Source organism: Pseudorca crassidens, chromosome 20 (assembly GCF_039906515.1).
Source record: "Pseudorca crassidens isolate mPseCra1 chromosome 20, mPseCra1.hap1, whole genome shotgun sequence".
Taxonomy (NCBI): Eukaryota; Metazoa; Chordata; class Mammalia; order Artiodactyla; family Delphinidae; genus Pseudorca; species Pseudorca crassidens.
The window spans coordinates 19210545-19223652 of NC_090315.1; the positions used below are offsets into that span (position 1 = coordinate 19210545).

Sequence of the window (13108 nt, forward strand, 5' to 3'; positions counted from 1 at the left end):
TGAATTGAGGACTTGAATGTAAGACCTGAATCATAAAACTCCTTGGTCTTGGCATTGATTTTTTGGATTTTTTAAAAAATTTATTTATTTATTTTTGTCTGCTTTGGGTCTTCGTTGCTGCGTGCGGGCCTTCTCTAGTTGTGGTGAGTGGGGGCTACTCTTTGCTGCAGTGCACGGGCTTCTCATTGCGGTGGCTTCTCTTGTTGCGGAGCATGGGCTCTAGGCGCACGGGCTTCAGTAGCTGTGGCACAAAGGCTTCAGTAGTTGTGGCTCGCGGGCTCTAGAAGCGCAGGCTCAGTAGTCGTGGTGCACGGGCTTAGTTGCTCCGCGGCATCTGGGATCTTCCCAGACCAGGGCTCGAACCCGTGTACTCTGTATTGGCAGGCGGATTCTTAACCACTGCGCCACCAGGGAAGCCCTGGTTTTTTGGATTTGATACCAGAAACAAAGACAACAAAAGCAAAGATAAACAAATGGACTACATCAAACTAAAAAAGCTTTTGCAAAGGGAACTATCAACAAAATGAAAAGGCAACCTATGGAATGGGAGAAAATATTGGCAAACCACGTGTCCAATAAAGGGTTAATATCCAAACTGTACAAGGAACTCATACAACTCAATAGCACAAAAACAAATAACCCAATTTGAAAATGGGCCAAGGATCTGAATAGACATTTTTCCAAAGAAGACATACAGATGGCCAACAGGTGTATGAAAAGGTGCTCAACGTCACTAATCGTCAGGAAAATGCAACCTATAACCCCAATGAGATATCACCTCATGCCTGTTAGCGTGTCTTTTTTGAAAAAGATAGAAATTCTGGTGAGGGTGTAGAGAAAAAACCCTTGTACACTATTGGTGAGAATGTAAGTTGGTGCAGCCACTATAAAAAACAGTATGGAGGTTCCTCAAGTAATTAAAAACGGAACTACCATACCATTCAGCAATCCCACTTCTGGGTGTATACCTAAAGGAAATGAAATCACTATCTTGAAGAGATAGCTGTACTCTTATGTTCATTGCAGCATTATTTATGATAGCCAAGGATGAATGGATAAGGAAAATGTGGTATATGTCACATGTTTTTTATATATATATATACACACACACACACACATATACATATGTATATACATATATATAAAAACCATGTGACATACAGTGGAATATTATTCAGCCTTAAAGAACAAGGCAGTTCTGTCACTTGCAACATGGGTGAACGTGGAGGGTATTATTCTAAGTGAAATAAGCCAGATAAAGGACAATACTGCTTGGTGTCACTTATATGTGGAATCTTAAAAAAAGAAGTCAAACTCATAGAAACACAGAGTTGAATGGTGACTGCCATGGGCTGGGTGGCGGGGCGGTGGGAAAAATGGGGAGAGGCAAGTAAAAGGGTACAAACTTTCAGGTATAAGATGAATGAGATCTGAGGATCCAATATATAACATGGTGACTATAGTTGATAATACTGTACTGTATAGTTGAAACTTGCTGAGAGAGTAGAACTTGTGTTCTCTCCCCACAAAATGGTAAATATGTGGGGTGATGGGTGTGTAATTAACTTGGAGGTGGAGATACTTTCACAGTCTATGTGTATATAAAGAGAGAAGACAGACTAGGTTTTACTTTAGAAGCAGGATTGCAGAATTCGATTCGACAGACTCTAACTGAGCAAACCACTACGCTATTTTTGAGGTTCTGAGCAAACCTCAAAAATTGTGAGGAACAACAAGAGGACCCAACAGCTCAGGTCTGTGCCCTGGAGGCTCGTGTGTGTGAGGGTTGTGTGGGGCTGGAGGCGTGGTGGGGGTGTCAGGACGCCCAGCTCACTGGCTCCTACTGGGATTGGGGTGGCGGGGGAAGCCAGGTGTGCACGGTGTTGTCACATGGCTCCTGGGAGTTCAGGGCAGCTTTATGGACTGCTTTCTTTCTTTCTGAAGTAGGACTTAGGTTTAAATTTTTTAAATATCAGCTTTGAGATGTAATTCACATACCGTCTAATTCACCCATTTAAAGTATACAATTCAGTGATTTTTAGTGTATTCACAGAACTGTGCAACCGCCACCACAATCAATTGTAGAACATTTTCATCACAACAGGAAAACTCACAACAAGAAATCTCACACCTGTTAGCGGTCACGCCCCCTTCTTTCCCACCACCCACGTTGGCCCTGGCAACCACTACTTTCTGTGGATTTGCCTATTCTGAATGTTCTATATAACTGGAATCATACAACAGGTGGGCTTTTGTGGCTGACTTCTTTCACTTAACATAATGTTAACTTTTTTTTTTTTTTTTTAACAAAAATATTAAAGTTCCTGGGGTCCTATGATCCAAAACAGGCTTCCTAGGCCAGGGCCTTCTGCAGGGCTGTGAACAAGCCAGTTCTCTTTCAGAAGGTTGTGGGCAGGCAGGCCCAGCGACTGGCTGCTGCCCTCACCCGCCACCCCCAAAATGTGCACACCATTCTGCCCTTTGCGGCCACCGTTCTCCATGACAGTCTCCCCTGATGCCTCCAGCCAGAGGTGATCTGTCTCTCCAACCACTGCAGGCTTCTGTTTGTTCCACTCTCAAGGCACGTTCTGCCCTGTGCGATGTGAGAAGACCCATCTCTGTGTGGAACCATACAATCCTTGTAAACAGTGACATGTGCTGTAACGTCCACAATGGCTTAGTGAGCTTTCAGTGTTTGCTGAATGAATCATGAGATGGTAAACGCGTTAGAAAATCTTTGTTGGATAAGGAATTATGCCATCAGGGCCATTGCTTCTGGCCCTGATGGAATTACTGCAGGCAGCACTGTCCTCATGGGGAGAAGGAGGATAAATAGATGAGCCTTATGATCACATTGCTTTCTGCTTGGAGGCTCTCTCGGATAACAGTGCCGGGTGGAGCAACGCAAGCAGAGTGTGGCAGTCTGAACTGAAGAGACAGATCAGATTTGGGGAAGCAGAGGAGACTGGGATTTGTGGGGCAGGAACACCAGAGAGGAGGGAGCCATGGCAAGAGCTACATAAATCCACATGGGGTTCCTCGCAGTCCTTTGTTGAACACTAATCTGCACATGTATAGGATGAAACTCTGTGAGGCCAGGCAGAAAACAAGTTCAGGGAGCTGTGAGCTAAAAATAATTAGCACCCGGAGACCTTTGGGTTCTGAAAAAGATGAGCCTCAAAAGCATCGTCTTTTGTGCGTAACTTAAGAGCCTACAAAAGAAAAAGAAAACAAAACACTTTAAAAGAAGACAACAAAATCTAGACACTCAACAACATAACACTGAAAAAGTTTTATTGGCATCCAATAAAAAATTATTAGATATGTTCCACATTTTAAAATGCTGAAAAGTTTTGACAACTAAATGCAACATGTAATCCTGGATTGGATTCTTGACCAGAAAAGGACATCAGTGGGAAAATAGGCAAAATTTCAGCATAGTCTATAGATTAGAATACAGTATTGCATCAGTCTTGATTTCCTGATTTTTATGATCGTACTGTGGTCAAATAGATGAATGCTTTTGCTTTTAGGAAATATACATTGAAGTATTTAGAGGAAAAGGAGCATTATGTGTAAAAATTACTCTCAAACACTTCAGATAATTATATATATATAAATATATACACAAATATATCAATTTACACACACACACACACACACACACACACACACACACACAAGATTCCTAGATAGCTGATGCCCAGTCTAGGTTAAGAATAGCTAAGACTTGAAATTTCAGAGGAAGTGTAATTTAATTTGTCTTCACCGTGTGTTTTGTTTTTAGAGTTTAAATATTGAAGGCCTCCCATCAAAGGGCCCTGTACCACCCTGGCTGGTAAGTGAAAGTTATTTAATTTCAGGCCCATATTTTCTGGGCTATAATTGAATAGCTGTTACAAACCATTCCAAATGAAGTATATTTTCTTTCCTTTTTAAAGATGTGCTGATTGTGTTTAGATGTAAGAAAGATATTAATCTTCTTTATTCCATTATGTTCAGGTGGATACAAAGTACCTGTCCCCCTTGTTGCTGGCCTATGAAGACAGAATGAAAGAGAAGGACGAGCTCAATGCCAGCCTTCAGGTAGGTGGGCGAAAGTCTCAGAAGAACAAGGTTTGTAAAAAAGAAGACCGATTCAAACTTGGAAGCAACATTTTGAAGATAGGTATAGCCAACATCTAGCAGGTACTCAAGTGTTTGTTAAAAGAAGGAAAGGAGGAAGGAGGGAGTGTAGCAGTGTGGGGACGGGGAGAAGGAAGAGGGAAGGCAGGAGAGAGGGACGGGCGGAGCAGGGCGGTGGGTTGGGATTGATGGGAGAAGTATTGGAGGGATGGGGTGCAGCATTGGAAACCGTGGCTTCCCAGACAGGCAGCCCCACGTGGGCTGGGATCTTGGGGTGCGGAGAAGGCAGCAGTGGGAGGTGCTACTTTCCTGGTCCTGTGCAGCTGCAAACAGCACTGGTAAAAGGGACATTTGGGCAGACAAGGAAGGTAGAAGACCGGGGATGTTTCAGGCAGGCTTGGATGCTTCTTAATTCTATGAAGAGCTGACTCCCAGGAAGTCTAATTACTGAGCTGTTGGTGGTGGTGGGGAAGTGAGGTTTTTGTTTGTTTCTGCCGTCTTCACTCTTTTTCATGGGAATGGCTCCTGGAGCAGAGTTCATTCTAATGATACAGGAAACCAAGGCTGTGCAGGTATTATAGATACGTCCCATGCCTTTCCGTGCTGCGAACCTCTATGTTCCTTATTTAAGTGACCAAAGAGATCCCTGGAATTGGAGGGATCCAGAGAGAAAAGAGTTGGTATTTCTAGGATCCCTGATTGGAAGGGTCTGTTAAGAGTCACCCATCCTGTTCTTGTTCTGCTGTCCCATGTCATGGCCCATGTAATGCAGTTGTGAACCTTTTCTCCTAGGCTTTCTGTTGGACACTTAATTTTTTTTTTTTTTTAGCCTTTATACAAGTCTATATTTGTAAAAAATAATATACAACTAAAGCTAATTTAATTTTTAAAATCAAAGCTCATTTAGTGATAATGTACATTTTATAATAAAATTGTAGTAAAATACTGACATTTGATAGTTTAAACAAAGTAGCATTCATGTAAAAGTCATGTTGCATGTAAAATTTAATTAGAAAATCCATAGTTCACAAAAGTACATATATTTTGTTGATAGCTCATGAGGACATTATCATAAATTTACTTGAGATACAGAACAAAATTCACAGTTAGCTTGACATTTAGTACTATAAAATTTTATTCTGAGTCCACTGATATTTTTGTTAATAAGGTACACTTGAAATAATTCAGACTACCAATGAATCGACATTTTATTGTATAACCAAGATCTATTGGTTTTACAATACGTCTAGTAATCAATTCTTTCACCAATAATTTAAACGAGAGATCCAGTTGAAAAGACCGTTGACATATACCCTTAGTGGGATAATTAAAAATCACTAGCAGGGCTTCCCTGGTGGCGCAGTGGCTGAGAGTCCGCCTGCCGATGCAGGGGACACGGGCTCGTTCCCCGGTCCAGGAAGACCCCACATGCCACGGAGCAGCTGGGCCCGCGAGCCACGGCTGCCGAGCCTGCGCGTCCGGAGCCCGGGCTCCGCACCGGGAGAGGCCACAACAGTGAGAGGCCCGCGCACCACAAAAAAAAAAAAAAAAAAAAAAAAGCACTAGCAGCTTTGATTTCCATTTTCATGAATATATACAAGACAAATCTGTATTTTACAGTTAAAAGTTGTACAAAAAGTCAAGCTCTGAAGTATTTCTTCCCCTAAGCGAAAGTTCTGATGTTAAAACTTCGTTAAAAAAAAAAAAGAGAGAGAGCTAGTATGTGAAAGTATTTTTACTTAAAATTTTGAAGCCCTGCACCGCTTATAATTATAAATGAAATGTAACCTTCTACTTATTAACATTTTGCCATTCAAGATTCAAATTTATAGAACTCAACAGAATGTTAAACCTGGAATGTCATTAAAAAATAGTGGTTATAGGGGCTTCCCTGGTGGCGCAGTGGTTGAGAGTCCGCCTGCCGATGCAGGGGACGCGGGTTCGTGCCCCGGTCTGGGAAGATCCCACATGCCGCAGAGCGGCTGGGCCCGTGAGCCATGGCCGCTGAGCCTGCGCGTCTGGAGCCTGTGCTCCGCAACGGGAGAGGCCACAGCAGTGAGAGGCCCACGTACAGCAAAAAAAAAAAAAAAAAAAAATAGTGGTTATATAACTGGAAGAATTTCAATGAATTCAACAAAAAGTACACTGTATTACATAATGTTGTGCAGTTAACAGTTTAGTGATAACATGTTTAGTGGTAACATGTGAACAAAATACATTGAAGTACTCTGAGTCAAGAGAGCTTCATTTAATCAACTTTACTTCATATACTTTTACCATATAGAGAAAATATCCTTCAAAACGGAGTCATTTGATTCTTCATTGTTTGTTTTAATAGCACACAGTTGTTATAAGGTATCCATTCTAGCCCTAGCATAAAATTAATCAATAAATAACTCTGAGAGAAATATCCGTAAGTCACAGGGAACTCATGTAGTTCATACTATTCTTAGTCTCTATATACAAGCTACTGTAGTGCCTGTGCACCTCCATACAATGAAACCAGGCAAGGAACGAAAGTTAGCAGCCTTACTTTTACCCTGCTAAGTGGATGCATCGGAAAGTAATAAATAGCCTCATAAAATTAATCGAGATACACTCTACCTGTCAAAGGCGAATATGACATACTTTTCATAAAGTGTAGGCAGTGTTCCTAGAAATCTCATTAAGGAAAACCCAAAATTTTCATATAAAAAGTGCACAAGGTTGTCGTGTGTGTAAAAATCTCTTAGTTTGGGTGCATTTTTTTTTTTTAAAGAAAATAATTCACACTACTCAAATACATTAAAAGAGTAAAAAGGCAGACAAACAAAATATACACACAAACAACAAAAGGAATGATTTCTAATGAGATTTGGAATGAGGACAAGGAGAGGTTACGGGGGCTTCCCTGGTGGCGCAGTGGCCGAGAGTCCGCCTGCCGATGCAGGGGACACGGGCCCGCGCCCCGGTCCGGGAAGATCCCACGTGCCGCGGAGCGGCTGGGCCCGTGAGCCATGGCCGCCGAGCCTGCGCGTCCGGAGCCCGTGCTCCGCAACGGGAGAGGCCACAACAGTGAGAGGCCCCTGTACCGCAAAAACAGAAACAAAAAAGAAGAGGTTACAGGAGAGAGTCTCCCATATCACCAGAGTCGATGGAACTGGCTTTCACAACATAAGTGATGCCCAAATGGAATGAGTCTGTAAATATGAAAGCTACAAGATGGGCAAACACGGACCTGAACAACTGTTAGAGTTTCTTAATTCAGGAACATAGCTTCAATGCTTTATAACTTAGGAAGCAACCCGTAAAAAACAGTCAATTGATTTGATTTCTTAGAAATTAGGAAAAAAAAGTTTGAAAAAATTACTCGCTACAGTTAGCAACAGAGGAGCAATATTAAAAAATCAAAATACAACATGGGGAATATAGGAGCCAAGGTCCCAAAGTACCGAAAGATAGACTTCTTCACGTTAGAATTAAAAGATATACAGTTAAAGGAAAAATCAACCAGGCTCTGCACAGCAGGTTAAATATGCAACCACTTCAAACGGAAATGATCTAGTCCTTATGTGTAGTTCTGGGAATGTGCTCTAACATCCAGTTCTCTATAGACAAAATAGCAAAAGCACATCATTTCATTAGCAAAGGCCCCTTTGTTTTAGACTTAAATTCACCTCTGACCCACTGAAGTTTATATTAATTATCAAACTACTATTTTAATAACATTTTAAGCTTGCAATATATTTTTTCATGCCTATCCCAGATCACTGGTTCAGAGGTACATATGCTTTAAACTAGCCAAATTTACAAGTCTGCACGGCATCCTCACTCAGAAAGCATTCAGACGCGATGGTTTCATAGTGTTATGATTGTTCCATCTTCTTCTAAGAGTTTTTGATCTGGAGCACGCGTTTCAAATTCTGTATTTGTGCCACTTGCTAAGGGTGCTAAGCTCACTTCATTAGAAGGAATAAAACCGTTCTGTCCAGATTCAAAACTGAGTTCTATTTGTGTTAATGATTCCAGGCTCTCGGTGTTACGAAGAGCCTTAGGGCTCTGCTGTGGCACACCATTGTCTTCAATAATAATGTCATCTTCATCGCTGTCTTCATCCTCTGGCTCAAAGCTCGGTTCGATCTGCTGTGGATAGCCAGGAAGGCTGTTGTCGGTAGACTAGCCAGAGCTGCCGGAAGTCCGACTCTTCCTAATGATCTTATTCCTCTGGTTTGCTGGTCTCACTGTGATGGTGAGGTCGTGGCTGTTTGCAATCATGTCAGCTACTTGATCTAGACTCTTCCCGGAAACTTCTGTGCCATTAACTTCTAAAACTTCATCATTAACGGCTAATAGTCCTGTGCTTTGAGCCAGACCTCCTGGCACAAGTCTGGATATAAAGATCCTTGGGACCTTCTCTAAGCCGTGGGGTGTCACCCTGACACTGGAGCCGTCCCGGATGTAGAATCCTAGGTGTTTCTCAGTGCCATATTTGTAAAAACGGCCCCTACGATGTGTTTCTGGGAGAATATCCACGTCTATAACAGAAGACACAGGTCTGAAGTCCTGGGGCATACTAATGACTATGTGTGGCTTTTTTCTCTGTTTGTCAGGACGAAACAATTTGGTTAAAACATTCTTCTTCTTTATTAGTGTGCCTGTACCAAAGGCACTGTAGTCTGCTTCTTCCTTTTTTTGTATAAAAATCCTAAGCAGTGGGTTGGCCGCTGAAACAGCTTTGTGATAATTAGCATCGTTATTTCTAGGCAGTACATCTCCATGGATGTCTGCATAGCTTACTAAAATGTCAACATCGGGTATCTTATGAACATGTTGCAGTAATCCATAAAACTCCTTAAACTTTCCAGGTTTTGATATTTCCAGTGAAAACCGACGAAATTCAGCTCCAAACTTGCTCTTCACCGCCACGGTGGGGGCCAGGCAGCCGCTGCCCGCTCCTTGCCGGTGTCTGCGGTTCATCCTGAGGCCTGGCCCGCAACGGCCTCCTCCAGCCGGGCCGCCCCTCGGAGCGCGGAGAGCGAGTGCCCGGCCGGCGGGCTCGGGACTCGGCTGCGGCCCAGGCGCCTCCTCACAGGCACCTGCAGAGGGGCGACTGCGGCTCGGGTCTCCGTGCAGAGCTCCGCTTGGCTGGCTCCTCACGCGGTGGGACCGAGGGTGAGACTGGCTGTGCGCCGGGCGGGAACGCGGCTCCCTCCCTTCGGGCCTCGGCGACGGCCGCCTGGACACTTAATTTTTAAGAGGGTGAATTAATCTTGTATAATTGGTTAAGTATCAATCCAAATAATAAAAATACTTATTTAGTGCTCCTTCTAAAATAGGGTTCCGGAAACATTTTCTGTAAACATTTACTTAGTATCAATTTTAGGCTTTGGGGGCCATGGAGTCTCTCTTCGCAGCTACTCAGCTCTGCTACTGTAGCATGAAAGCGGCTGCAGAGCAGGTGTGACGAATGGGCGTGGCTATGTTCCCATAATGCTGTTGACCAAATAGACCCCTGGCCTGTGCGCTGTAGTTTGCCCCACCCATGTTCTCTAAAAGGGCCAGTGCACTGCTAGCAATTAGGGAGTGCGTTTGGGCAGAAAGGTGAGAGAAAGAGAAGTTGCTTTGGCATTGTTGCTTTTTATAAGTATAAATGTCTGCTAGCTGGGAGAAGAATATTTAGAAGCGTCCCAGAATAAATATTAACACCTAAGATTCTCACCAGAAGACAACACACAATACTGAAGCTGGCCAAGGGCTAGCTGAGAAAAGCCATGATGGAGACCACCCAGCGTTGAGTGCCACAAACACAGACTGTTAGCAGTCGAAAACAGACCAAGCAACAGTCCTCGTGTGGGGGCCAATGAGTGATGAAGCTGGACTGACTGATGGCTTTAAGTAAGGGAGGCTTTCTCGTGATTGTAATGGGGCAAAATTATGAGACTCCAACCCCTGCACTAAGCCCTTCCCTACCGAAATGGGCTTCAATTAGGAAGAAAAATTCTTATCTATCTAAAAAGCTCCAATTTATCCTCCAAAGTCTTTAAACAAAGAAAAAACTATGGCATTTATAGGCATCTCTGCCTTTTTTTTTTTTTTTTTTTTTTTTTTTTTGCGCTGTGCGGGCCTCTCACTGGGAAGCCCAGTGAGAAGGCAGGGAAGCCCATCTCTGCCTTTTTTATTCCCCTTTTTATCTTTTCAAATATTTGGCAGTTATAGAACAATGTTATCAAGTTAGGAATCGAACTAACTTGAGGTGCTTTTGTCCCTTGTTCTCTGCATGGTATGTGTGTCTTGTGTTTTCTCGCTAGACCGTGAGCTCCTCGAGGGCAGGCACTTGGTGCTGGTACCAAGTTTAAGGCTGCCGGTACTATGAGACTTTGCTTAAAAGCTATTAACATTTGATTTTAGCCACAGCGACAGCATTAGAACTAAGAAATATAGAGATGAATGTATGTGTGTGTTACAGTTTACACAAATTTTGTTTCAGGAGGAAATGAGAACGTTTAAGATGAGAGTCCAAGCAGTGGTGAAAGAAAATGAAGAACTGCACCAAGAGCTGAATAAGAATAGTCTTGTCACCAGTGAGGAATGGCAAGTGGTGTTGTGTTTCTGGTATTTTGCTAATTAAGAAAAAGAAAAGATAATAGGAATAAACTTTATTAAATTGTCAAATATATATGTATTTTACCTAAAACATTTTAATGGAGAGTTTCTAAGAAACTAATAAGGTGTAGTGAAAACTAGTAAATTATTCTAAACTTGTATTTTAAAGGCTACTTTAAAACTTCTAAATAGGTTTATATATATATATATATATATATATATATATATATTTGCTGTCTCCATTTTTTTTTTTTTTTTTTTTTTTTTTGCGCTACTCGGGCCTCTCACTGCTGCGGCCTCTCCCATTGCGGAGCACAGGCTCTGGACGTGCAGGCCCAGCGGCCATGGCTCACGGGCCCAGCCGCTCCGCAGCGTGTGGGGTATTCCCGGACCGGGGCACGAACCCGTGTCCCCTGCATCGGCAGGCGGACTCTCAACCACTGCGCCACCAGGGAAGCCCTGCTGTCTCCATTTTTATCTTCTGAGGTTGTATTTTTCTGGGGCACTTTTCCCATCCCGAACCTGTCGAGTCGCATCGTTTCTTAGACCCCTCTGATGGCTCCCAGGGCTTTAGGACAGACAGTCCAGGATGAGGCCCTGCACTCCCAGCTCCCGCTTGCCCCGCCCCTTCCGCTCCCAGACAGCTGAACGCTGCCTCACTTCCAGCCTATTGTTGATGCTCTTCCCTCCCCCCGGAACACCCCTTCCTGCCCTCCTGTACCTCCATTAGGGCCCTGCTCAAATGGTGCTAGTCAGTAGCTCTCCCTGAAGGCAGAGTGAATTGTTCCTTTGTCTCAGTTTCTGACTTGGCCCTAAACACACGCCCTGTCCTTGTACCTGCCATGCTGGGCCTACCTATGTGTGTTCACACCTGTCTCCCTCTTCTCCTTTGGGAGCATCTCAAGGGCACCCTGTTCATCTAGCACGGCAGCAACAGATGCCTGTTCAGTGCACTTGAGAAAGTAAATGTCTTCAAAAGTCTAAAGGCAATACCCAAGCAGGACCAAGAAAGCAAAAGCTATTCAGGTATATCTTTTTTGCCTTGGGTAGGTATGTTATAGTTAATATTTTTTTAATGTCTTAACATCACTGAAAAAAATTAAATATTTCCCATATGTGATATATAGAAATTTGGAATTGAGTCAACAGCATTCTTACTGATTTTACTTTACTGATTTTATGGCCACTGATGTGTCAGTTGGGACTGGTTGGGCAGCTACTGGATCCTGTTGTACTGTGGCTTCCCCTGTTGAAATTTGATTTTCTTCTGTCAGGGTTCCTTGTGTGTCTCCCCTCAAACCCTCCTTGAATAGTGCCCTAGAAAGCAGGTCAGCTGGGCTGCTTCCAGGCTTCCTCTCCCAAACCCTCAGATTCTTTCTCTAACCTTGTGTATAGCTGTAAGTCAAACCTGTTTACTTCTCATTACGGTAAAAACAAATAAATAAATAAAGAAAAGAAAGGCAGACCCCACTTTGAACTCCACATGCCCACTGTCTTCCCCAGTCCTGTTTCTAAGACTTCAAAATATGCATCCTGCTCTAGCCTGGTGACCTGTGGCACAGGGTTGGGCTGCAGAAAGCTGTCAGTTCTGCACAGGGCCTGTTGAGGCCCTGCGGCTGGCCTCCCCCTACTCTGAATTCACTGTCCTCCAGCTGGGGCAGGACCGGGGCCTCACACCCTGTAGGCAGATCTCCTGCTACCCCGAAGCCCGTCCCAGTCGTGCCCTCACCTGCCCGGCCTAGACCGCTGCTCCCTGTGCCTGCGCAGGTGTGAGGTGCACTGCGTCCCGATCTGACCCCCGGGCACGCCGACTTCACACGTCAGCAGAGTCTTTCTCCTTAGTTTCAGATAATTTCTCGATGAACTTCTGGGCTGCAGCTAAACTCTACATTTCTTTCCCTAACTGCCTCTGACCAGCTGGGTAACCTCATGCTTAATGGACCTCCCTTTCTTTACCTATAAAATGGGAAGGAGAATTAAACTAAATTTGAGGTTTTGACCTTTTTTTTTTAGGAATGGGAGATCCCTTTCATTTAAAAAAGAAAGAAAAGGAGGAAGGGAGGGAGGGAGGAAGTCTGATAAGAAAGTCCAGAGTGGAGCTGCTCTGTTTGAGGCAGGCATGAGGAGGCTGGAACGGCCCGCCTAGGGGAGCTCCCCTGCGGGACAGCGTGGGGCCTTCTCGCCCCACAGGCCGGGCAGCTGGTAGGGACGCCTCCAGGTGCCAAGGAGCTAGTGCACAGCCTCTGTTGAGGGAGGTAATCACTAGAGCTGGACTCCTTTCATTTTTTCTCCCTCCTTCCTGCACCTCACTTTTTTGAGTCTAAAGTGGAAAATTGAGATAATTTACTGGTTTACCATGTACCTCGGGTGGTAAACATTTAACTAGATGATTTCTAAGATC

At 43.8% G+C, this 13108-nt stretch overlaps 1 protein-coding gene and 1 pseudogene across 4 annotated transcripts in view; one reads left to right on the forward strand and one right to left on the reverse strand.

The window, feature by feature from the left end:
* Positions 1-13108, forward strand: part of CEP89 (centrosomal protein 89) — a 79419-nt gene that overhangs the window by 35573 nt on the left and 30738 nt on the right. For 3 of the 4 annotated variants that reach the window (XM_067719541.1, XM_067719543.1, XM_067719544.1), the window contains exons 10-12: positions 3788-3838; positions 4003-4086; positions 10592-10702. In XM_067719541.1, coding sequence (XP_067575642.1) covers positions 3788-3838; positions 4003-4086; positions 10592-10702 — 246 coding nt within the window. The remainder of the gene's footprint in view (positions 1-3787; positions 3839-4002; positions 4087-10591; positions 10703-13108) is intronic. The other variant, XM_067719542.1, reaches the window with a different exon arrangement.
* On the reverse strand, positions 7564-9081 carry LOC137215024 (partitioning defective 6 homolog beta pseudogene; annotated as a pseudogene).